General features: G+C 34.7%; 3 protein-coding genes across 3 annotated transcripts; all 3 read right to left on the bottom strand.

The window, feature by feature from the left end:
- Nucleotides 1–605: 605 nt before the first annotated feature.
- On the bottom strand, nt 606–8,675 carry LOC146927621 (SNARE associated Golgi protein family). The gene is made up of 7 exons (XM_085700857.1): nt 8,138–8,675; nt 6,629–6,681; nt 6,341–6,433; nt 5,460–5,683; nt 4,878–4,944; nt 1,997–2,107; nt 606–1,233 (listed from the first exon to the last, which is right to left on the bottom strand). Exons 1-7 carry the CDS (start codon nt 8,544–8,546, stop codon nt 1,207–1,209), a joined length of 984 nt encoding a protein of 327 aa, XP_085556983.1. The 5' UTR covers nt 8,547–8,675; the 3' UTR covers nt 606–1,206.
- Nucleotides 8,676–10,464: 1,789 nt separating this feature from the next.
- LOC146927620 (Ribosomal L18p/L5e family protein) lies at nt 10,465–14,301 on the bottom strand. The gene is made up of 2 exons (XM_085700856.1): nt 14,043–14,301; nt 10,465–11,027 (listed from the first exon to the last, which is right to left on the bottom strand). The coding sequence occupies exons 1-2, from the start codon at nt 14,238–14,240 to the stop codon at nt 10,632–10,634; spliced, it is 594 nt and encodes a 197-aa protein (XP_085556982.1). The 5' UTR covers nt 14,241–14,301; the 3' UTR covers nt 10,465–10,631.
- Nucleotides 14,302–20,612: 6,311 nt separating this feature from the next.
- LOC146927619 (cysteine-rich receptor-like protein kinase 8) lies at nt 20,613–24,809 on the bottom strand. The gene is made up of 7 exons (XM_085700855.1): nt 23,172–24,809; nt 22,981–23,103; nt 22,254–22,375; nt 21,952–22,162; nt 21,591–21,828; nt 21,332–21,485; nt 20,613–21,112 (listed from the first exon to the last, which is right to left on the bottom strand). The coding sequence occupies exons 1-7, from the start codon at nt 24,727–24,729 to the stop codon at nt 20,780–20,782; spliced, it is 2,739 nt and encodes a 912-aa protein (XP_085556981.1). The 5' UTR covers nt 24,730–24,809; the 3' UTR covers nt 20,613–20,779.
- Nucleotides 24,810–26,072: the final 1,263 nt, after the last annotated feature.

The following is a 26,072-nucleotide window of genomic DNA, read 5'->3' as shown; positions in this document are numbered from 1 at the left end:
AAGTGATGTGGGTGCCATGTCAGCGTGGACCAGGTCAAAAATGACCATGGGGGCCAAAATTGCAACGAAAACGAAACATAAGGGGCGGTTTTGTAGTTTTCAAAGATAGGGGGCCTTAATCGCAATTTTTGCAAACATAGGGGGCCAAAAGTGCTATTAAGCCTATGATGACAAGGTACATGATGTGTACAAGGACTAAAGTGAAAGTAGAGAACCAAATTGAGAATTTTTAACTCCCTATTTTTGTCCTTCCATTTGGTTCTCTACTTTAGTTCTTGTGACACATCAAGTACCTTGTCAACAGAAAACATTTGCCACCTCACCAGTGAACAAGAGTTATTAACGTTAGGGACTAAACTGATAACGGAAGTGCACATCTAAGGACTACTTTGTATTTAATCATGAGTCAGGAACCTTTGTGACAGTAAAATCAGGGACCAAAGTGATCATTGTCGGCAAGTTTAAGTTTTATTTGCATAATCTTGTAATAAATTAATAATAGCTCAAAGTTATGTAATCTTGGTGAAGTTTATAATTAATCTTGGTTGCATCTGTTCCAATTTAGGCATATAAACATACATTAAAAAAGATGAAAGTACTGAAAATTAAGAAAAGAAAAAAATTTAATTAAAAACAATTATTTTGAGATAAATAATACATAAGTATTGAGAATTTTCTCATACTTGCCCATTTGTGTGTCCCTAGATTTATTGATTCCCATTGTTGTGGATGGGTAAGTACAAGAGGAACATTTTAGTGAAACATTTATAAACTGAATTGTCCCTATGAGCATGTTCAAGAACTAGTGCAAATGGAATCTAGGAACTAATAACAAGGACCACCAAGAGATTAAGACACCACATCTCCATCCAAAACTTTAAGGTATTGGCAACGTAAGTCACTTCTCTTATATATTATTCGTTTTTCCAACTTCTAACCAACATGGGACTAACCACCACTCGCACTTGAATTCCAACACTGTTTCAAATTAAGGGAGCAACACAAAAGGAGCAAAATGATCCTACAAGATTCTCATCAATAAGAATATTGTAATTTACAAGGGGAATGCTAGGACTACCACCTTCCTTGACTCTCTCTCATCTATCATTTTTTATATTTATTTACTCAGATATCAGTTCCCCAATCCGATCATAGACCTGCCTTCATTGGCAAATGTGTGTCAGTTGCCTCTAGTCTCTACTGGATCTAGTCGTCGATGTCTTTAACAGCGTCCTGCATTGTAGTGATAAGAAGTGTTAATGAATTTTAGCGACTAAGATTAATTCTAGACATGGTATTGCAACAGCTTACATGTATGATGTAAAGTACCAACAATAAATTTTAACATTAATATCATTTTTCACATCATTGAAAACTCCAGAGGACAAGGGGTTGTGGGAATACAATCCCAGCAGTCACGAAATCATGCATTTGACATAGTGACGCAATCTAGATAATCGGATCAAGATTGGATGGCTGCTAACTTTAGTAAACAGGTCCAAAAAACAAGTTGGAGCATGATTGCGTGAATGCAGGAAATACAAATCCGACTGCAAGGGGAAACTTGGCCTTGCCCAGGTATGAACCTATGTCAGGACTATAAAGGCGCATTTCCACTGTCTTCAGAATTGTGAAATAGCAAGACACAAACATCTTGAAGAAATGAAGAAAAATTAAGAGTGAGAAGAAAAAATTATGGTTCAATGAAGAGAATATGGAATTTAATCTTGTAGAATCTATTTTTCCACTGCTAGATAGACTATTAGTGCTAACCAATTCTATGAATCAATGTTCTACATAGTATACATGTTTCCCACTCCAAGACAAAGAAACATTATCTGAACAACGAATTGGTCTGAATTCTCTGAAATTATTTTCATCTTTGCTATCCCTAACGATGCATTAAGATGGTAAAGTTGGATGTTTACTTGGTATCCTATTATTGAATATTACAAATACATGTTCTTTAATTAGGATATGGAAAACAGGATAATACCTTTGCAAGCTTCGTGACATATGTAGCAGCTAATGCAGTGGCCAAGAGTCCAAGCCCAAGCGTCAGCAGCTGATTGTTTCCTCCAAGTGAACTAAGTTCAGATTCTTCTTGCTGAAATGTAGAAGCAGCAGTAACATTAAAGAGGCTACCAATGAATCCATAATTAGAAATAGGGTTGTTATAGCAAGGTTCAGTTGAGAATCTGTCTAACATGGTAAAAGATAATATGAATCGACATCAACCAAGTGTTATCTGATGGGCTCAGTTCAAAGAACAAAATGGATAGTATAATCCTGAATTGCATTAGAAAGAATGGAAACGATAGTTTCTGCCAATTTTTAAATTCTTTATTTTAAAATTGGGGAAGGAGGAAGTTATCATTGATTAAAGTAAGATGAATGACCATTTAACAACTGTCTCTGAGGCATTTGAACTCTGTCCCTAAAGAACACAAGGTCAAGCTCTTTCTACAGAACTGACACCTCATGGACAAAGCTGCTGCCAATTTATTACAGGGAAAAGACAATAACAATCTGGTAGAATAGTTTATCAGCCCAAGCCGGTGGCTCCTTCATCAAAGAATTTCGTTTTAGTGATCCATCTCTCTGCTATAACAGAATTCTATGATATCACTCACCTCTCTCATTATTCCTAATACAACTAACTCCTGCCAATGTCACTTCTCTCCCTCCCTTGTCAACTCAGAACTCTTTTCCCTTTTGATAAGTGTGCTACAATAAAACATTCTAAACCTTGGGCCTATTCCACTATTAGTCACTAGCTGGCCCATTCCACTTCACGATGCTAACAATACAACTCGCTATAGAATCAGCTTGTCCTCAAGGCTGAACTCAGGGAACTGGCTAGGAACGACATCATCATCCTCCCGTGTGACATTTTCAATCGAGCTGTCTTTCCATTTGATCAAGCTTTTTTGTACCAATTTTATCCTTTGCAATGCTTACTTTTCCCAGCACTGGTTTAGGCTCAGCATCAGATTCAGGTTGAACTTAAAGCTACCCATGGCAACACCCCCTGCACTTGGTAGTTTCCTACGTCACATTTAAGTTTGGATATGCATAAAAAACTGGGTAAATTCTCGAGTCCGTTGGTAGGTTAAGCTTGTATTACCTCTCCAACTCTGGCCAAAATTTGGAAAGGGCCATGAAAAGTGGCAGCCAATTTTCGGTCAGTCCTCATGGCAACAGACAGTTGCCTATGAGGCTTGAATAACATGGGAAGTTACTAAATGTCTCTTCTTATTCATGTAGCTCTCTATTTGAGTCAGGGGCCTAGTTAATTGGAGCTCGAGTTATGGAATCGGTTCAGCTCATTCATACTTAATTCATGCGCCACAGCAGTGACTTTGGTTTCACTACTTAGAAATCAGGTCAGGTTTGGTGGCTGTCTTCTGTACACGTCCTTAAAATGAATTTGACTATTGAGATATGGGAAGTGGCATTATACCAATACTCAGCTTAATGGACCCGATGAGCCCAATTCTGTGGCTGCTATGAGGCAAAGTAGCATATGCTGAATTCATACTGTTTTCTGCATTCCTAGTTCCTACCTAATAAACATTCACAACCAGCCATCTTTAAGAGTGTAGCCCTGAACGACTCTATAGGAATGCAATGGAACTCTTGGCAGCATACCTTCATCTCATTATTATTCTTCTGTAGTTCGTTATCATAAGACTCAAGCCAATTTCTAAAAACTAACACATCTTCCTGGACAGGGCCATTATCAGAAACGGTCTGTCCAGTGTGCAAGAGCACGTTGTGTCACATCCACAAAAAAGGTCATCTATATCCCTATCTAGTCTAACTCATTTATCCTGTGCCCCTCTGACCTTCTTTGGTCTAATCCAGCAAAGAAGCTTAGGCATAAAGCACCTGGCTATCCATATTCCATACCGACCTGCCAAACCATTCTTGGTCAAATTAATCTTCAAGCAAGAGAGTGAGAAACAGAGATAAAAGACCTAGACAGCAGAAGGATCATTCACAAAGACGTCACTGTCCTACTCCAGAGGGATGACATCACCCATAGACAGGACGTAAGAAACCATAAACTCGTCAATCTACTATGTAACTCTTTTGGGTTAGGACTAACTCATCCCTACAAAACCAGTTTGTAAGGTGACAACTGCCCACCACTTATAAAACATTTTCAGCTCATATCTCATCTGATGTGGTACTTCTCAACACACACCCATCGCCACCAGGTCTGCCATCTGGAGTGTGACCAGGGTGGTCCAATGGATCTTGGATAGACTTAGATACCATCTGAAAATTTGAATTGGGCCTAACTCATCTCAACAAAACCGGCTTGTAAGGTGACAATTGCCCACAACTTATAAACACAATTTCAATTCATATCTCATCCAATGCAAGACTTCTCAACAGATGTCACGATTGTCATCCAACATAGATATACATTATACAACACTAAAATCAACGTTTTATCTCGACACTTAACTCCAAAACATTCTGATCTCGCACCATGTATTTGATAGAAACTAATCATTAATCTCCTAATTTAAATAAATCTATAAAAGGCTCCCCCACATTACCATAACTATTTTCCAGCTTTTCCTTTATTTCAGCCAAAGGTTACCTGGATTATTGGTAAGGTTTCATGAAATTGCCAAGACAATTGCAGTAATATTTACAAAGAAACAGTATGATAACATGTCTTCAACATCATCAACTTTTCCTTTATCACCATCTTGTACTTCAATCACAAAACACACATTGGATGCAAAGAAGAGGAAAGAATATATGAGGCTAATGTTGGGCTAAAAGATTCTAATAATGATTGAATAGTCAACACATCAAGCATGCAAAAAATATCAGGGGAAAACAAAGTAGAAACTCACTATTATTGCTCTTCCAAAAGCACCAGCACTAACATAAGCCCATGTTCCTGGAAGCATCCCCAACCAACTGCATGACAATTATATGTTTTAAATTAGAAATTTATAAGAATTGTGCTTTTCCAATCGAAGTTAAAAATAAATTGGAACAATTCGAAGTAGATATACAACTTAACACAAATATTCCCAATTTCATTCTTAATTGCATTTCATTATAGTATAATCATAATTTGCTGCAACTAATTAATGACATTTATAACGACACAACCTCTATGGTGAATCAAAGTTAAGATATTTTGGTCTTTAAGCTTTCTTTGTAATAAAAAAAAAAGGTAAAACTTTGGATATTGCATGTCAAAATTTAGAGTCTACTTATGCTTATGCCTTGATTACCAAATTTTGAAAACATTCCTGAGAAATATAATTTTTTTACCGAATACATGAGTAGGAATGTTATTCCTGGAAATCACGCTCCTGGAGATATCATTCCAAGTAATGTAATTTCAAGCCTTGGAACAATTTCAAGATTCAAAAGGACAATGAAAATCAGTACGAATTGGTAATGATCAGTAATAAGCACCATACCTTCCCAATACATACGGAAGAAACTTAACAGATGTCAACCCATATAAATAATTCCCCAAAGAAAATGGCAGCAAAGGGCTCAAACGAAGCAGGGTAACAACCTTGAAGCCATTTTCTCCAATTGCTTTGTCAATAGCGAGAAACTTCTTATTCCCTTCCACTAATTTTAGAATACGCTCACGAGCAAAATATCTTGCAATTAGAAAAGCAACACTAGCCGCCACCTACAAAGCCTTAAAATATTAGATTCAAAATTATACACACATTTAGTATCTATTAACAGGTGACAAAAAAAAAAAAAATACTTCATTCCATTTAAGTCTGACTGGATTGACTTATTTGAGTCTATCTACTAGCATAAACATTTGTGAGACTGTTTGGAGAAAATATAGAAACAACTTATGACATATGTCCATAAACTGTTTTCAACTTATTTCCATAAGCTCTCTAGGATGGCTTACGAAAACAATTTATAAATTGTATGAATATAACTTGACTTTATTTTATCTTTTATTAGTGAAATAGTTTATGCATAAGCCCTTATATGATATGCGCTTATGCTTTAAGCTCTTAATAAGCTAGTCATCCAAACAAGGCCATATGATGTTAAATAGTCCAGCCAATCACTTATAAATACATGTTTACTCTTTCAAACCAAATTTCAGATGTCTTAAATATTGACAGGTATATGATCAAATAGTTGATTATTTGAAAAAAAATACTATACATTAACCTTTAAAAATGTATAAAAAAGAAGAGATTTATAGTTCATGAATAAATTGATCTCAAACTATATATGAATTTTGCATATTCTGGATCTGAGCTATAAAAAAAGATCTGAAGGCATGTTATACTGTTTTTTTTCAAAGAAATCGACTCACTGTTCCACTGATAGAGACTATGATAGTGCCGGTAAGGGATCCAAAAAGAAGTCCGGCTGACATGGTTAAGGGAATGGCAGGAATTGCAAGGATCTGGGACAATATTAAATAAACCAAAGTTAGATTGAAACATTATGAATCAAGGGCAAAGATAAAACAAAAAGCATATGTCATGATATGTCCTGTCCTTCAAATGCTACATTAGTTACGCAAAGATATATCACATGGTAGATATACTATGAGCCAAGCAGTATTGAAAATAAGGAAAAGTGATAGATGCACTGATACCTCCAATCCAGCATAAACAGCTACAAACAACGCATATCCGGCTGAACCATAACCTGTTCATCAAAAGAACAGATATAGAGAATTAGATGACGTGTGGATAACCCACTTAATTTAAACTCTTATCATTTAAAAGTTATGTATGAGTTGTTGAGGAGTGCTAAGAACACTCTCTTTCCATTGTTCACTCTAACACTCACTCTCTTATTAGGTGAAACTCATGTCGACCCCACACTTAAGAAATAGGTCCCACATAAAGTGGTGGGACCTACATGAGTTTTACCAAATAAGAGAGTGCTGGAAAAAGGGTGTTACACATTCCTCGTGAGTTGTTTCTACATTCAACAGATAATAAGGGAAACTTTTGCATAATCTGCAACATACACCAGCTATATATAAGAGCTTATGAAAATATATTAAGTTTTTGAATATCTCGCAATTCATTTTTATAAGTTCTTCCAAACTCTTTGACAAGAATGTCAGTAATGAGTTGTTTGAATCCTCGTAACTTGTAAGTAATGTCAGATTGTGACTAACCTTTCTTCACTATTTCGGGCATAGACAACGTAACATTTGTGGCCATTAAGATTCTCACTAAAACCAGACACAGACTGGTATACATTCTTTATATGTAAATATGTAAATTCTTCCAAACCCGTGAATAAGGCTGCATTTGCATTGGCTTATTAACAACTTATCTAGGCTTACATACCGACATAAGCACTACTGTTTGGATAAACAACTTAATTAAGCGCTTTAATATAGGAAAATGTCATATAAGTTATAACATATTTCTGTATTAAAAAGTAAAATAAATTCAATAAGCTATAGAAGTTGTTTTCCTCATAGTATATATCGAAGTTGTAAGCTGAAAACAGTTTATGGACTTGTCATGAGTTGTTTCTGTAAGTCCTCTCAAATAGTCTCACAAGTGATTATGCCAGTAGATAAACTCAAATAAGTCAATCGAAACAGCCTCGTAGTGTTTGGGAGAGCTTATGAAAATAATTCATGACATGTCCATAAGCTGTTTATGGCCAATTTCGATAAGCAAACTCTCCATGATAGCTTATGGAAATAAATTGAACATATTTTCTTTTTGACTATAGAAATAGCTTATATATACTAACTTATACGATAAACGCTTATCCTATAACTGCTTAATTAAGTTGCTTATCCTAACAGATCCTAATTGAGCTTTCACGAGTGCTTAAATCATAAGCTAAACTCAACTAAACTCTTCCAAATGTAACTTGTGTAGCATCGTGACACTCCATGTCCGGTGTCTGACATGTGCCAATGTCTGACACCTTTTACTCCAATAGGACACGTACACATGCAGTTATACTCATTCACTTCCATGTTCTCAAATTATCACCAGTGTTTACGTGTCAGTGTCAAGTCTAGTGTCCGTGTCAGTGCTTTGTAGAAAATGTAACACGCAACATAGCATAACATACCATATTAAGTATAAGCTGAAAATTAAATTAAATAATAAATAAAAATAATAACCTTCAATGAAGCCAGAGAATTGATTCAAGAAAGTATTAATAGGCTCTCTATAAATATACCCAACAGAAGCAAAACCACCAACAAAACCAACCAGTAAAACACCAGCCAAAAGGGTACCCTTCAAAGCAGCACCATCATCCTCTTCCTCTTCTTTCTCAGATTCATCTCTTTTCTTCTTCTTATCATCATCATTTTCACTTTTGGGATTAAACAAACGTTTTAACCGAGATGGGTCAGTGTTATTGATTCTACTAGGTTGTTTTTTGGTTTGTTTGAGTGATGAATGTGGTGTTAAGAAATGAAAACATTTGTAAGAAGAAAAAGTAGTGGATAATCGATTATTATTATTGGTGTGAAGAGAATATGAAGAAGATGATAGACATGGTGGTGGAAATGAAAGAGTGCGCATGATAATTGATTATGAAAACTGATTCTGTTAAGAATCAGTTACAAGAAAGAAGGTGGAATGAATGGATAAGTGATTATTCATGAAAGTTCTTATTTCTTTTGCTATCTAAGTTAGTTTATTAACTTCCATGTACTGATGTGTGTATGTGTCTATCATGTATCATCATCATATTCAGTTTATCTTTTTTGTGGTTACCATTTAGGATCATATTTTCTGTTATCTCAATTTCTATTTTTTTATACCGGTATATTCTTTCCCAACAAACTATGAATTTTACGTACAATAAATATAAAGTATGAATTAATTAAAGAAATGGATTTAATTAATTCATTAGTGTAAATCTAATTGTTAGATTGTTAAAAATATTTGCCATTTGATTATAGCTATTTTTCAAGAGATAAGTATGCTTAATTTGTCTTTAGAGTAAGCTATTCACTTCATAGAGACATTGAATGTAGGGTCGGGGTTTGAACCCGAAAAACTTATTCATTTTAAGATAAGAGATGATTTCTAACAAATAGACTACTACCTCCGTCCCTATATATAAAACCCTTTTGCTAAAATCTCGGGAATTAAGAAAATGAATATTTGTATTTAAGTTGTTTGTAATAACTATTGTTTTTACAATTTTATCCTTAAGAGAGAATTAGTTTATGTTTTCCATGTGTTATTTATTAATGATTGAAGAAAAAGATGTATAATAAATAGGGCCATGTATGTAAAGAAATAATTAATGTAGTTGGAAATAGCAAAGGGGTCTTATAAAAAGGGACAAAAAAATTTCTCAAAAGGGTTTTATAATTAGGGACGGAGGTAGTATTTCACAAAAAAAAAGTATGATCAGTTTAAATTTATCGATCGTGTAAAACTCACAATGTTTCATAATTAAATGCATGTGTTCAATTAATGAGGAGTTTTATTTAGAAACGAAAGAATCAAGAGTTATCGAACCATATAGAGATATTTAAAAAAAATTCTATCACACCATAGTTAAAATCTTCTGAGGTGTTCATTCGCGTAAACTTATCTCAGTTGATAGAGACATTGCATACTATATACGGGGATTGAGGTTTGAACCTTAGATTCTCCACTTATTCATCTTAAATGTCCGAATTATTCACCTTAAGAAGTAAATTTCTAACTAATAGACTATTTTTTATTTATTTTTTACTAAGCTAATAGACTATTTGAAAAAGAAAAAGAACAGCCTATTCAGTTTTAAGAATAAAATAGATAGATATCTTGAGTATACCAATAATCGTCATATTTGGCTTCAAGATAACTTCAAATCAAATTATAGATTTAATAGGAAAATGTTAGCGAGTGCCTTCGGAACACTCTTTAAGCATCTTTAATAGAAATTTTTTATGAAGATCAATGTAATCATTATATTGAAATTTGTAACATTTGACTTTTTTAAGGAATATTTTCTAAATTTGTGATGCTTAAAGAGTATCCGAAAACATTCGTTAACAAGACCCTTTAAAATAAGAAAAATAAAAATATTAATTTGTTTGCTTAATTTTAATGAAATTAGTCGTGATTGACAATTTCAAACTCATTAACATTTTGAAATTGCATTATTTTCATAGACCAAATTAATAGCAGTTTAAAATTTCAATCACTAAATTACTACTTGACTCTAAGCAAAGTCCTAGAAACTTAAAAACAATCTGAAATCCTTTATTCTCTCCCACCTTAAACAACACATCTCAACATAAAATCACAGGAGTTTTTTTTTTCTTTTTCTGACAAGCTAAAAATAAATCACAGGAGTATTAAAGTTGTGTTATTTGTACAAATAATTTTCGATACTGTATACTATTGAGTATACCACTAAGTGTGGACATTGATCCCGAGAAGAGAGAACAAACACAAGAAGAGAGAACAAACGCAAGAAGAGAGAGAGAGGAAACAATTTAAAACTAGGCGTATAAATATACGGTGTCTGTGTTCAGATGTGTCCATAAAACATCAAGGAGCAAACTAATGCACAGAAGATTCATAACCAGTTAAATAAAATTTGTAACAGTAACACATACATCAAATCTACATCTGAAACAACATAAGCTGATAGTGATGAGCTCAAACAAAAAGAATCCCGTTTTCTTTAACAGTATCGAGAATGATTCCTAGTCTACCTTCGATCCTTTCATTCTTTCTCGGTTCGTACGCCATTGCATATACATCAGCTTCCTTTGATCGCTCTGCAATAAGCCTTCCAATTACTCTACAAGCTTCAGGATCTATCAAGGATGGAAGAGAGTTTCGAAGATCTTTGGCGTTTGTGGTAGCAGCACATATCACTTTGCTTGTTCCACGGTGTGTCACTTTCGCGTGAACGAATTTCTTTGAAAAGAAAATGTCTAATAAAAATGGTCTCATGTACATATCTGTTCTCCGCTTCCATGATTTCCTGCTGGGTTTCTTTTCAGCTTCACCTCGAGATCTTCGAGTCCAAGCAGCTCGAATGAAAGTACCCTGCAGATGTTAAACAGAATTACTTTTCTTCATTCGAGTCAGCACAAGAGAAGGAAGCATTATTTAGTATTGGAATTGTTTTCCATAAAAAGTAAGTTTAAATTAACTTTTACACGAGTACTAATAATGTACAAGTAATAATTCAAATGATCTTGCAATAATCATGAGTTTTCTAACTAACATCTCCCTCATAAGTAAAATCAACATGTGTTACAGAAACGCTCATTTATCTGTAAACAACCTCAAGCTTAAAAGGTTTTTTTATGGATTGGATATTAAATACCCATTTCAGTTGAAGAACTTCTATAAGCTAACCTAAAGTGTGCCATAATATCTATATCAAGTGTTAACATCAGATTTCACCATTAACAGTCCCTGTCAGAAATTTGGATCGCCACGAAAGAAAAAATTGACCAAAGTGCAAATTATTTATTTTTTCAAAAACCAATAATAAACTAGAAAAGCGAAGTCCAAAGATTAACCAGTTCTCATAAATACAAACAATTCAGAATTAGAACGATAACCCACATGATATTGTCACAAATGCAACATAAAACACACTGCATGGAACCAAAATTCACGAGACAGAGTTATGTAATTAAGAATCTGGCAATTGAAGAGATTAAACCAAGAAAAATTAAAGTATTGAAAACAGTACTTATTATTAGGTACAGACCTTTTATCATTCAGGTATCTGTTAATATTATTAGGTACAGACCTGTTATCATTCAGGTATCTGTTAATTAATCTGTTAAGTCAGCTACTTATCCTACATATGAGAAGTGATATAATCACAAGTATTGTAACTAAAAACTTCCTTCATAAGTTAAAATCAACTTTTGCATCTCAATTTTTCCAGATACTTATTTCAGTTGAAAAACTCTTGTAAGCTAGAAGCCTAGAAGTTTATCCAAATTGGACCATACCCATAATCTTTATATCAAATATCAACATCCAAAATGTTCAGATTTCATCATTCACGGCCCCTATGAAAAGTTAAGCCAATTATTTCTTTTGCTAAAAAATAATATAATAAATAAAAAAGAAGAAAAATGAAGTCCAAAGGTAAAATAATCAGTTCTTATAAATATAGACAATTTAGAATTAAAACGATAAATAACATGTCAGTGTTACAGATGCTACATAGCACATACTGCTCCAATCTATAACTTTACGCTTTACTGAGACACCGAGTTATGTGATTATGAGTATGGTTAGAGTTAGAGTATTTATATTAGGGGAATTAGTCACTTTAGTCCCTGAATGGGAGAGGATTCGTCACTTTAGTACATGAATGAAGAGAAATTGCAAAACAGTCCCTGCATGGTCAATTTCAGGGACTAAAGTGACTAACGGAGTCTACATTCAGGGACTAAATTGACTAACGAAGTTTGCATTCAGGGACTAAATTGACTAACGAAGTTTGCATTCAGGGACTAAATTGACTAACAAAGTCTACATTCAGGGACTATTTTGCAATTTATCTGCATTTAGGGACTAAAGTGACGAATCTCTTCCGATTCAGGGACTAAAGTGACTAATTCCCCATTTATATTAGTTGTTACTATTAGGTAAATACCTGTCATCATTCTGGTATGGATCAATCTATTATGATAGAAACAAGTCAGTAAGTTATTCTATGAGTAACTACTAATTTTTTTTCCTTAAATTTGCGAGCCGCTATCAGTATACAGTGTTATCAATGACAGATGACAGACCATGGAGGAAAACCAAAAACCAAAAACCCGACATATGGCAACGTGGCGCTGCTATCCTTCACAAATTGGCCGAGGCGGTTTTCCAAATATTTGCAACCGATATCCTCCATAGCGTTACCATGGCAGATATTTGACAACACTATCAGTATAATCTATGAATATATCAAAATTGCGAACACGTCTATGAACGTGTCTTTCACTAGTTAGTCTGATCCTCAAACCTGTCTTCCTTTAGCAAACTTGGTCCACACTTGAGGGTCTTTTTTAATATTAGAGTAAATGCATAGACTATAATGCTAGTGTCTCACACATTTAATAATCAAAATAATTGTTTACTCACATATGAGAAATGTCAACAACACACTCTCTTTTCTACACAGTGTCTTCTAACAATTGTCACTCAAATGAGTTTTGGGAACGAGTCCCACAATGTATTTTGGGAACGAGTCCGCATAATTTCATAGGACGCATTTGAATTTCAATAAATATATCAAACATTATACATAAAGATTTATATCAATCAATCAAAACCCATACCCTCAATTTCTCTTACTTCTTATTGTCCAATGATGTAATTAGGATCTGTTTGGATTGTGACACTGTTTGGGAGAACTCATGACATGGGGCCGTTTGGATTGACTTATTTTCGAGCTTATGCAAATAATAAACTTTTATATATTATTCATAAGCTTCTCAAGGTAGTTTATGAAAAAACAGCTTATGAAGATACAATTTTTGTTATTGAGAACTTATGAATTAACATAAAAGCTTATTTATTTGCATAAACTATTTTTCACAGATTACCCTAAAACAGTTTGACAATATTTAATTTTGTTTTATAAAAATACCTTAGTGATAAGTGCTTATGCTATAAGCTGCAAAATAAAAATTATTTATCCAAACAAGGTCTTAATGAGTTTCCACATTTCTACCACGTACTCATAGTTTCAACACCCAGAAATCAAAATCAACAGAATATTGTAACAATTTCAAACTATAAATATATAAGTGTACAGTCAGTCAGTGTCACAATAAACTAACAATCTATGAAGCACGGATAGGAACACAGACACCACTGAGACAGAGCTAATAATTTGAAAAAAATCATAATTACAAGTGTCGGTCTCGTGTCGGACACGACACGTGTCCAACACCGGGACACGCCTAATCCAAGGAGTGTCTGTGCTTCATAGCAGTAACAATGCAAGAAGTGATAATAATAATAATAAATAATTAAGGAGAATTTGAAAGCGAATGATTGAAAAAAGAAGAGATGGGAGAGTGGGTTAGAACGTACTTTGGGATTGTTGGAGTTTGAGAGAGAGAGAGTGGTTGTTGAGATAGAAATGGATAAAGATGGAAATGAACTTGAAAACGAAAGCGAAGTCGGAGACGAAGAAGGTTGTAGTTTTAGTTGGCGAAGCTTATTATCGCAACAGAGCGATGCTGATGCTGAAGGAGATGATGGCCAACCAACACAACAACTCGTTATCATTTCCACTTCTTCTTCTTCTCACTACTTCCTTTGCTGCTAAGAGAAGAGCAATAATATCTTTTATTTTTTATACAACGGGGAATTTAACCATATCTTTTATTTTTTTTTATTTTTTTGTAACAAAAAAAAAAGATTCAAAGCACATTAAGTGGATGGAAGCAACATTGTCTTAATTTAACACACTTAAGACCTTAGATTGTGTTTCTCTCAAGTTCATAAATTATTACATTTGGTGAATTAGGACGTGTGTTGTCTTTCTAAGTAGAATGACACCCTTGGCATAATCGAAAGAGAATAACAAAATTGAAAATCGCAATCGAATGCTTTTACTAAACTACTTTTGTAGAATCGATACATGATAAAAAAATTGAAAATTGTAATATCGCAATCAAAATCGATGGATTCTACTAAAATAAAAACAATAATAATTATATGTTGTAAATTGCAAATAGTCATAAATGACTACAGTTTCAAGTCCATAAAATACTTATGCGTAAATGACTAAAAACCTATATGCCATGAAAACCTGCAATTTTATGCGAACTAGGTCAAAATTGACCCGTATACAAAATTCCAATAATCTAAAAAAATATTAATATTGATAAGTTGGATAGTTGACTTAAGAACTTTTTTTGAGTCTACTAGTCTACAACTGGCTTAAAGAGTTTTGCAAAACAAAAAAAAAAAAACTCTTAGGTCGGGTTGCCAACCACCTGATTTAATAAATCGACTTCTTAAATCAATTGGTCAACCTAGAGACTTAAGAAATTTAATTCAAATTTTTATTTTTAATTATTTTATTGGCGCTTCACTTGTTAAGTTGGGTGTAGGGATGACAATTCGACCCAGGCCGACGGGCACCCGCAAAAAATACCCGCAATGGGTAGAATAAAACCCCGCATTTATGGGTATGGGCTTGGGTTTGGGTAATTACCCGCAAATTTAGATGGGTATGGGTGCGGGTAAGGGCACTGTACTACCCAGCCCCGCAACCCGCATGTACATATTTATATAATATAATAAATATTTAATTTATTTTTGGTGTACAGTTATTTAATTTATTTAGCTATTTAAATATAAACCTAAACCTAAAAACTAATATGGTAATCATTTCATTTGTGCATTCATAAGCTCACGAGTTACAAATTTATGATTTAAATCAATTTGATGTTTATTTTAGCATGCACTTTTATATATGTATTTTAAATGTTTTTATTTTAATTTTTGAGGAATATTTTGGATGTTTTTTCTATTTGGCTAAATACTACGATTTTTACTATTTTATGAGTTGCTTTCAAAAAATTTGGATCATAGTTTTATTTCAATTGTGATATTTTTTTTATTGTCTTTTTATAATTAAAGTGTGGGTAATGGGTACGGGTATGGGCACTTAGGTGCCCATAGGGTATGGAGAAGGGTACTAAAGTTGTTACCCATGAGGATACGGGCTCGGGTACGGGCATTTTTTACAAACGCGGGTATGGGGAAGGTACCCTACCCATTGGGTACCCATTGCCATCCCTAGTTGGGTGGTAGGGAGAACCGACTTAAGCATTAAAACTAAAAAGGATATTTTGTACTAGCATAAGCAAAATTCCGATTTTGAATACCTTGATTTTTTTCACCTATTGATTGAGATGGTCATGACACCTTATACTATTGAATGGGGTGGAACAACCACACGACAATTCACGGTTCAAAGTGCTTATAAACTTCAGAGAAGACTTTATCAACCATTAGAAGGAGAATGAAAGGCTTTTTGGTCGTGGAAAGGATTTCATCAAGGTCAAACTTTGATTTGGTTGCTGCTATGCCTACGTGTGAGTCTTGCTTGTTGTGGAGGTCTGTTGAGGGATTCAGACAACTAGTGCTTTTTATGCAGAGATGTGGAGCATGTATTTGAGAATGAACCTTGCTTGGAGTCTGAGCACATGTATTAGGATTCTACATTTCGTTAACCATATATCGTGTTTCGCATGGTAATATTTTTCAAGTGTGCACTGCAGAGACAAAAAAGTATTGAACAGAGCCGTTCCTATAGAATAGGAGGCTCGACTCTCATAGTAAAATATGCCCCCAGTAAAATAAAAACACAATTTTTTAAAAAAAAATTCTAATCTTAGGAGGCAATTTTTGAGGCATAGAGGAAGAGTAAAAAAAAATGTAGAACCTAAAATTTAGGAGGAATATATTAGCAACATATACCAAAATTTGTCAACATTCAACGTCCAGCATATAACAAAATTAAAAATTATATTTTTTTAACATTCCAACATATAACACAATTTAGGTGTGCTAGTTTAACTTCTTAAAAAAAATTCTAAAATATAACAAAAATTTCAACATTCAACATACATTAGAACCATATATTTGCAACATTCAACAAAGTTACTAGCAATTATACACTGAAATTTTAAAAAGTAATTACTAATAAACATTATGCAACATATAACAAATTTGCGTAACTAAGTTTCATTAAATAATCAGAATCAAAAGAACTTATAAACATGAAACTATATAAAAAAAAATTAAGCGAAATAGAAGTGTTGAGTGAAAAGAAGAAACTCAAACGCGTAAGAAAGAAAAAGAAGAAACATGTTTTTTTTTTTTATTTGAGTGAGGATGTGTATTAAGCTAATAATTTTTTCTTTGAGGCTCATGTCTTTTGTAGGCCCGGCTTGGTTGAGCTGTTTGCTCTCCCTCAAGGCCGGGCCTATTGATATAACAACCATATACGTACGTTTCACGTGTTATTAGACTATTACTTTTCCCACCCTATGAGGTACTCATGCGACCTATAAATATTTCCAAAATACCCTTCAGATTATAAAATCTGAAATAATACGAAAAATTGGTTCGGATTATATAATCCGAATCATTTCGATATATATATAAGAAAAACCACCCCTCCCCCCATTTTACAGTTTTACATTTTCACTTTTCACTTTCTCTCTCTTCCTTATCCCAAAATCCGAACAACACAAATTTGTCCAAACTTGGTTTTTTTCGGTTGAAATCATCGCATTTGAAGGTTAATCAAGCAACAAAGTGAATGTTAGTCTTGATTCCCCCTACGTGCAAGCCTTATTGTGCGATCTTTTTTGTTCTGGACATTGAACCCGTTCGGATTTTAAAATCCGAATTGTATTGTTGCAGTTTGGATTTTAAAATCCGAATTGTTGAAGCAGCAATTATTTGACCATGTTTTGTGTTATTTTTGTTGATTGTGTGTTACTCTGTTATATATGTTACATGTATGTATCTTTTTGATCGTAGAAGGGGTGATGCAGTAGCTATGCATGCTTCTATTAGGAGAGAGCGTCAGGAGAGGTTGGAGGCAGATGGTAGATTTCCCGTTAGGCGTGGGGGTGGCAGGGCACGCCGTGGTGGTGCTGATGACGATCTTCAGCCTCAGATGGACATGGAGATGGAGGTGGAGCATCAGATGGAGGATGATGTTAAGGCTGATGAGGAGGTGGGTGATGATGATGATGATGAGCAGCATCAGCGGCGGCGTAGGCGTGTGCTAGAGCTAGAACAACTTGATGACTATCCTGGTGGCCCACACAATACTACTGTGCTGGCGAGGTATCATGTTCACGTGGCCACAATGGTAGATGATGGTGAGGTAAGACATTATTATTTTGGTTAATTTTGTGTAATATACACACTTATTATGTTGGTTATGTGTGTTATATATATTTGATTAATTTTGGTTAATTGTGCACTTATTATGTTGGTTAATTTTTGTAATATATTATTTTTAATTTAATGTATTATTTTGATTAATATTTTGTTTTTATTTTTTGCACTGGCATGGGAATTTAAAATGTGTAAACAACGGGAAGAAGATAGACACGATACATGATAAGAAAAACAAGACTATCATGACAACATGGTGGTGGCGAGATGGATTGTGAGCCACCGGTCTTCAGTGGTTGCAGGATACCAGGTACAACCAGATTGACCATGGGCTGTGTTCTGCATTTGCGGAGAGGTGGCACGAGGAGATATCAAGCTTCCATCTTCCGTTTGGGGGAGATGACAACGACACTTGATGATGTGTCCTGTTTGCTGCATCTCCCCATTGATGGTATGCTTTTGTCCCATGAGAGTATGCCAAGGGGCGAGGCTATGAAGATGATGAAGGAGGTGACTGACACTAACGGTGGGCATGCTCGATTTAGCTACTTGAGAAGATTTTTCAAGGAACGTCTTTTGGAGCAGCTGGAGGTGGGCAATGGGGGTGAGATGGTTTTGATGCGGAAGTTGCTGGAGCAGGCTCTCCATATACATTTGGTTTACTTGGTGGGTATCACGCTCTTCACTGACAAGAGCGTCTACTATGTGGATGTTGCTTATCTGAAGTACTTTAGAGACCTGAAGCTTGTGGCTGGTTATGCATGGGGAGATGCTGCACTTGCACACTTGTACATGGGACTTAACAATGCCTCCCATTACAATACCAAGCATCTGTCAGGTTACTTGTCTCCGTTGTAGTTATAAATAAATAAATAAGTATGTCTGGTTATTCATCTGTATGTCTTTATTGTTTGTATATTTACATGTGGTTGTCTTTGTTGCAGGCTTAAATGTATCTGCACTTCAGGGGTATTGGTATCAAGGATGTATGGGGTGGATATCGGGAACGTCGGCATCGACGCACCATGATGTTTGTACCGCTCAGGGGCATGTTTGCACTAAACGAGTACAAAGACCATCTGGATCAACTGGATTTGGCGAGTTTTTCATGGCCCCATATGTTGAGCATTGTGATGTATGTCCGTTCCAGCAGGTCAACCTTTACTCTGGATAGCTCAGATATGGTACCTGCAAGGTGAGATATCTGCCGGAGCGGGTGCTTCGCCAAATTGGGTACATGCAGTCCGTCCCCAGATCTACAAATGAGAGTGCACATGTTCAGATGACCTCAAGTCAGATCAGCTACCACTATGCGATCCATGGTGATCATGTGCTAACAGCTCAACAATTGGGGCAACCTGCTATTCAGGGTGTGGAGGCGGAGACGGGCTACTTCAAATGGTTTTATCTCATCTCTCATCAACATATGATTCTTCCAAACTAGGATGTTCAGATCCTGAGGCTACCAGAGCAGGAGGCCCTTGATGAGATTGCTGCTGAGGAGGATGGAGAGCAGGGATACTTGGATCTAGTTGGAAGGTTGGGCCGTATCTTAGACCATGTATATGCTGTGATGTCCAGTGGAGTGATTGCGCAAGGGTCTCTTGAATGGGTTCTCTTGGAAGAAGTCTTGAGAGAGGTTTATGGAGGACGAGTTTACCGCCGTAGGCGTGATGTTGAGGGCATCAGGGGTGGCAAGGGCAGAGGCAGGGGTTGATTTTATATGTTATGTTGTTGTAATCTCTGGATAATTTCTATTTTGAATTTTGTTTGAACAATTGGTTTGTAACCTTTGGTTAATTTTTATTTCTAATCTAATGTTTGAAATTTATGTTCTGTTGTTAATTTTTGTTTTTGATTGAATTTTATGTTTGAACTTCTGATCAATGCATTTTTATATCGTTTAGAACCAATTTAAAGCGCCAAATGCATGTGTTAGCCAAAACAGACCTTGTCTGTCTGTGCGCTGATACAGTTCAGATTGTATAATCCGAAAGTTTTTTTTTACACATTTTGGATTATATAATCCAAAACACCCCTTTTCCCCCTCAAAGTGTTGACTTTTCATGGGGTGTTTGACACGTTTCGGATTATATAATCTAAGCTGGCTTAAAAGTTTTCAGATTATATAATCCGAACCTATCTTATGCAATTCAACATCAACATCCTTCAGGGTGCTTCAGGTTAAACACCTATCGTAAATTTTCGAATTATATAATCCAAACATAGTTCGGATTATATAATCTGAACAAAGGGTATTTTTGGAAAAAATATGGCGCATGATAACATAGGATGTGAAAAGTAATAGTCGTGTTATTGTTACTAGTTAGACCTTTTTGGCAACATCAGCTTATTATTATTGTAATTCCTCCCAGTAGACCAGGGCCCAGTAGTATTAGGTCTAAGGGAATCACAACCTTAGCTATATAAGTTGTAAGACCTGCCTCCTTGAAGGCTATGAATGAAGTATTTTTTTCCTTTTTCAGTTTATTAAAATTTCCAGCATAGTCTTTTAGCATAACTCCTAGTTTGATTCAATAATCATTTAGTGTGGTATCAACGGTAGCTATCATAGTCTTATAGGGTCTAAACAAATTCAATGAATCATTTGCATTTCTTCAATTCAAATTTCCAAACAAATTCAATCCCATTCCAAATACCTAAATTCTCAAACACCCATCAACCATTGTATTCCAAGTGACTCCATCTCTAACTAACATTTCATGATCAAAGGGTAAATGAGAGGTTATTGGGAACAATGCCCTTATAGATCATTTGCTTATACATATGAAAGGGAATATTACATTAATTCTGACAAAGTCCTTTTCGAAGTTATATTAATTGATACTAGAAAACATAGTTTATTAAGTTATACAACTAATATAAAATTTAATAAACTATCGAGGAATAAAAGTACTTGCAGACATTTGATTATTTGAGAATAGTGCAGAACAATCGGCAGATTGAGTAGAACTTGATTCTTGTGCAAGAACGTTTGAATAAGTTCTACCATGCAAGAAAAATGCAGGTTCTTGTGGAATTGGTAATTCAATTGCATAACTGCTAAGATAAGAAGCAACTGTCACAATTGAAGGTCTAGCATCCGGGTCATGTTGAACACATAATAGACCAATCTGAATGCACTTAATGACTTCATTTGTAGAATAATCTTCTTGAATATTTGGGTCCAAAATACTTAAAGGTGTTTGATCCATCCACTGTCTCCATACCTGAAATAATGTGTGAAATTAAATTTCTCGATTATTATCCTGGTCGTATATGATATATTAACTCTTTGATTACTAGGGAAAAAAACTCTAGTAATCTGAAATTCGATCAAAAATTATATAAATCTGACTAAAGATTGTTTCAAGTTCCGACTAGAGCGTGTATATATTGATCATAATAGGAAAAATTAAAGGGTACTATTGTTAGATCATTACACTCACATGATTCAAGAGGTCACAAGCAACATGGTGTGGAGTAAATGAACTTTTATTCTTCTTTCCAGCAATAACCTCTAAAAGCATAACTCCAAAACTATAAATGTCGGATTTTTCAGAAAATTGTCCAAACATTGCATATTCCGGAGACATATAACCACTACAAAATAAATTAATTGTATTTTAATTAAGAAGAAGTGGGAAAAGATTTGCACAAAAAAAAATGTAGAAAAAGATAACAGAGGGGACAACATTCAAAACTTACAATGTTCCAACAATTCTATCTGTACTTCCCTTGTCTTGACTTATTTCTACAATTCGAGCCAAACCAAAATCAGAAATTTTAGGAATCATATTTTCATCTAATAGAATATTGCTAGGTTTGAGATCCCGATGTATAACTTTGAGTCGAGAATGTTCATGCAAATAAAGAATTCCTCGAACAATTCCTTCTATGATGTTGAAGCGTTCGAACCAAGTTAATAACTTTTGCCGTTGAGAATCTAGAAAATAATTCACAGAATAAATATAAGTCCATATATAGATTTTTTTTTTTTTTTTTATAGATGTAATGCATCAATCTAAATATTGACAAATGAAAGAGTTTAAAGTGAAATGTATCTAACCAAAGAGAAAGTAATCAAGACTCTTGTTGGGCACAAATTCATAAATAAGTATTTTCTCATGTTCTTCAAGGCAAAACCCAATAAATGCCACTAGATTTCTATGTTGAAGCTTGGCTATCAATAAAACTTCATTCTTGAACTCTTCTACACCTTGCTTAGAACTTTTTGAAAGCCTTTTTATGGCCACTTCTCGTCCATCAAAAAGGATACCCTATAAATATAATAAAGTTTTTCAAAATTACCAAAACAATGGTTTGAAAATTTTCAAAAATGTTTCCAATTTTTGAAATGCATTTTATCACCTTGTAAACCTCTCCAAACCCGCCTTTGCCAATGTAATTGTCCTTAGAAAAGTTGTTGGTTGCTGCTTCAATTACCACCCAATCAAATTGCAGTGGCTCTAATGTGGCACATTCTTCACCAACTAGATAAGATTTATTTGATTTAGTTTTAAAATTAATACAGTACTTACAAATATGCTCGAAATAATAACATATTTAGGAATGGCGGAGGAAGTACAAAGTCTTGGCTTGAATACATCAGTTGCTTTATTTGAAGCGTTGCTTAGGATACCAGAGCATCGGGACGTGTTGATCGGTTCTTATACTTTGCATCTGGGATGCTCTATTGGTTTATGGCTGGATTGGTATATTCTTTGCTCATAAATGTCTTTAGTTTGATTATTTTCCAGCTGGTATAGGTTGTGTGCTTATGTTCCTTAGTTCGAAATGCAAACAGTTCAATTCAGTTATTTTAAATTTAGCAAACAGTTCAGTTTGGTTCGGTTCAGTTTTCATCCCAAACTGAACCATGCCCACCCCTAGCTGCTAGCGTGTTGGGTTGTTTCGGCGTTTCTCACTTGTTTTGGTTGTTGTAGGGATATCTCCTTTTGTTGTAGTCTAGCAGTTTTACAGGAGTTTTTTTTTTTGCATTGGAGCAGTTTATCAAATTGTATTGGATTAATATGCTGTTTATTTACTAATAATATTTCATTTGCATTTTTTTTTTTAAAAAAAATAGAGTACTTACAATTTTCTCGAAGAATAGTCCTTCGACTCTTTCTTCCCCTTTTCTTAACCCAATAGTAGCCAATAGAAAATAGCATCACCGAAACAATTGTAGGGACAACAATGAAGACAATTTTCTGTTTCTCTGCACAAAATAATTCACATTTATAAATCTCATAATTTCAATGTAGTAACAAACAATACAAACCTTACCTGCATTTTTTGGTAATGGGGAAGGACTCCCAGGCGGCGGAGCTTCGTCGCCCTCCATGAAAAATTGGAACAATTCAAACCTCAGATTGCAGCTAGGGTACATAATTCTGCCCCCAACACTACCCAAATTTGACCATGGAATTGCTGTAACAATCACATCATTTAGACAAGAAGCGCAATCGTGACTAGACAAATCTCGCGTACATTGTCCAAGACTATACAAGGTTTGTACATCATTCAATTTTAATGAATTAGTCATATATCTTTCATCACTGTCCCCTGTATCATTTGCAAGTTGAGATAACTGGTTCGATAATGTACTAGTGAACAAGTTTTGGTTTGTGATGGAATATATTGTGATATTTATATCTCTATATATAGGACTTGTTTCGATGTTTGAGAAGAACTTCCGATCAGAATAGTGAAGCAAGCAGTGGCTGTACCAAATTATACCCTTCGGACATGAAAGACACTTTGAGTATATTTGATCAGCTGCATTTTGCACACATTGACCACAGAGACGAACAGGAAGGTCACCTCGACACATGAAGAGGCCATACAACATTTCTTCCACTTTAACAGTATGGAATTTTTTGCCATTTGTGGCGTTGGAAGACAAATAAGAGAGAAGTAATTTGAAGTTTTTGTTAGTGATTGTACTGTGGTTTCTCGAGCAATTATAGGAAATATAAAATGGATCTTGTGAAGATCTAGAATCTTGTTTTGAATTGTTTGTTTGAGGAACAAGCTCATTTGGCGAAGGAGCATTAATAGACCTATAAAAAGGATAGAGTTCATACCTAATATTACAGCTAGGAAAAACAACTCTCCCACCCTGCTTTCCATCACAACACAGTGGAAGATATTCAATAGCACTATTGAGACAGTTTCTGCAATTTTTAGGGGACAAGTCCGGCGTGCACTGAGCTAGACAATAAAGGGTCTGAAATTTTGAGATGGATGCATTACTTGTGGCAAACTTCTTGTTTATGTCTCCAATACGAGGACGTGCTGCTTCATCTGCAGTTTGATTCATGGTTGAAAACAATAAAGGCATGAAGTTTTTCGTGTTAGATACGTTGCCTATGTTCAACATGTAAAAATTAGGTAATGTTTCAATAGCGGAAAAGAAAGACTTATTGGAGTACCGAACAATGCACTCGTCGTAAAAAATCATAGCGCCTTTAGATAAAGGGCAGTCTAAGGACAGTTTTTTAGTAGCGTTAACTACGCATTCATGACAGATTTGAGACGAGACGTCACCCCTGCACATGAACAATCCATAGACAGAATCAGAGGGGTTTATACTAGTGATTGTGGTGTTGTAGAATTCGGTGTTGCTGAAGTCTTTTGACGACAAAGAAGAGAGGAGGGTCATGAGATTAGTTTGGAAGGTGCTACTGGCTTTGGTATGATTGTTGGAACAATAGGAATACAGAAAAGTAGAGTCATATGCCTTGATAGATGCAAAACAGAGGAATCGAATAAGGATTAAGAAAAAGAGAATTTTAGAGTAAGCCATGGATTTGCAATGATACAACAAAGTTTTATTTCCCATAGGTATATAAATTGTATCCTCTCATGAAATACATCACTTAAAATTTTGTTGCAACACAAGTGTAAGTGTAAGTTGAAAGACTAAACACCAAGTCTCACATTGGATAGGATTATTATTATGTGAATTGAAAAAAGTGAATGTTTTACGTTGCACAACCTAAGAATAGTCCTTCGACTCTTTCTTCCCCTTTTCTTAAGCCAATAGTAGCCAATAGAAAATAGCCAGTGGCGTATCCAGGACCCTGGACCAGGGGGTGCAAATTTTTTTAATTCATTAATAACTTTTTTTCTTTTCGTACAAACTTCGTTAATAACTTTTATAATATATGTGTATATACACACACCTAAATTTTGATATATTCATTTTTCCTTTCAATTTAATCATCCATTTAAATCACAAAATTTCAATTTTCTCATTTTTACCAATTCAAATAACTATATTTTTTAAAAATAACAGCATAAAATTTATCAATTTTATTATTATTAGAGAAAAAGTTAATATACATCATTAATGTAAACTAATTTTACACCGATGTCCATTAAAAATAGAGTAGAGTATACGATAGTTATTTTTCAAGATGGTTGCAAAATAGGTTTAGACGGTTAACACATAGGCGACATTGTGGTTGGTGACATTGGTCAACCACAATATCACACATGTACAAAAAAACAAAACATCTTTGTAAGGGAGAAAGAATGAATTCACTTGTGACATTGTGGCTCATCAATGTTACCAATATCACCAACCATAATGTAACCGAAATGATATCCCTCAGACTTATATGGCTAGATAATGAGGTCTAATTGGATGACGGTGTATTTTATAAATTCTGCTATTTAACCTTTGAAAGAGTATCAAATAAACTAGATTATGTAATTAGATATACTAGTTCATTGGCTAAGGCTTTGTAAGCTAAACAATAGGTTATAGACTGTGCATTCTTGAAAAGACAATCAATATGGTACAGAGTCACGTAAAACAAAGACCAACAAGCCCAAAATCACCTAAAATTAATAAGACGGAAAGCAAGTTACAGTCAATAAAGTGACAAAGTCTCTTGGTCAGGTGCAAACTTAAGAACTCAGGGTGTGCAAATAAATACAAAACATGATTATTGGTGTAAATTCCATAACTTCAGGGTGTGCAGTAGCACACCCTCACTCCTTGCTAGATCCGCCCCTGAAAATAGCATCACCGAAACAATTGTAGGGACAACAAATGAAGACAATTTTCTGTTTCTCAGCACAAAATAATTAACATTTATAAATCTCATAATTTCAATGTAGTAACAAACAATACAAACCTTACCTGCATTTTTTGGTAAGGATGTGCCGTTGTGCCCA

The sequence above is a fragment of the Medicago sativa genome, chromosome 4 (assembly GCF_051527215.1).
Source record: "Medicago sativa cultivar Bolivia chromosome 4, Bolivia_mono, whole genome shotgun sequence".
Lineage (NCBI taxonomy): Eukaryota > Viridiplantae > Streptophyta > Magnoliopsida > Fabales > Fabaceae > Medicago > Medicago sativa.
Note: the sequence above shows the minus strand (reverse complement) of the source record. Positions and strands in the feature narration are given on the sequence as shown.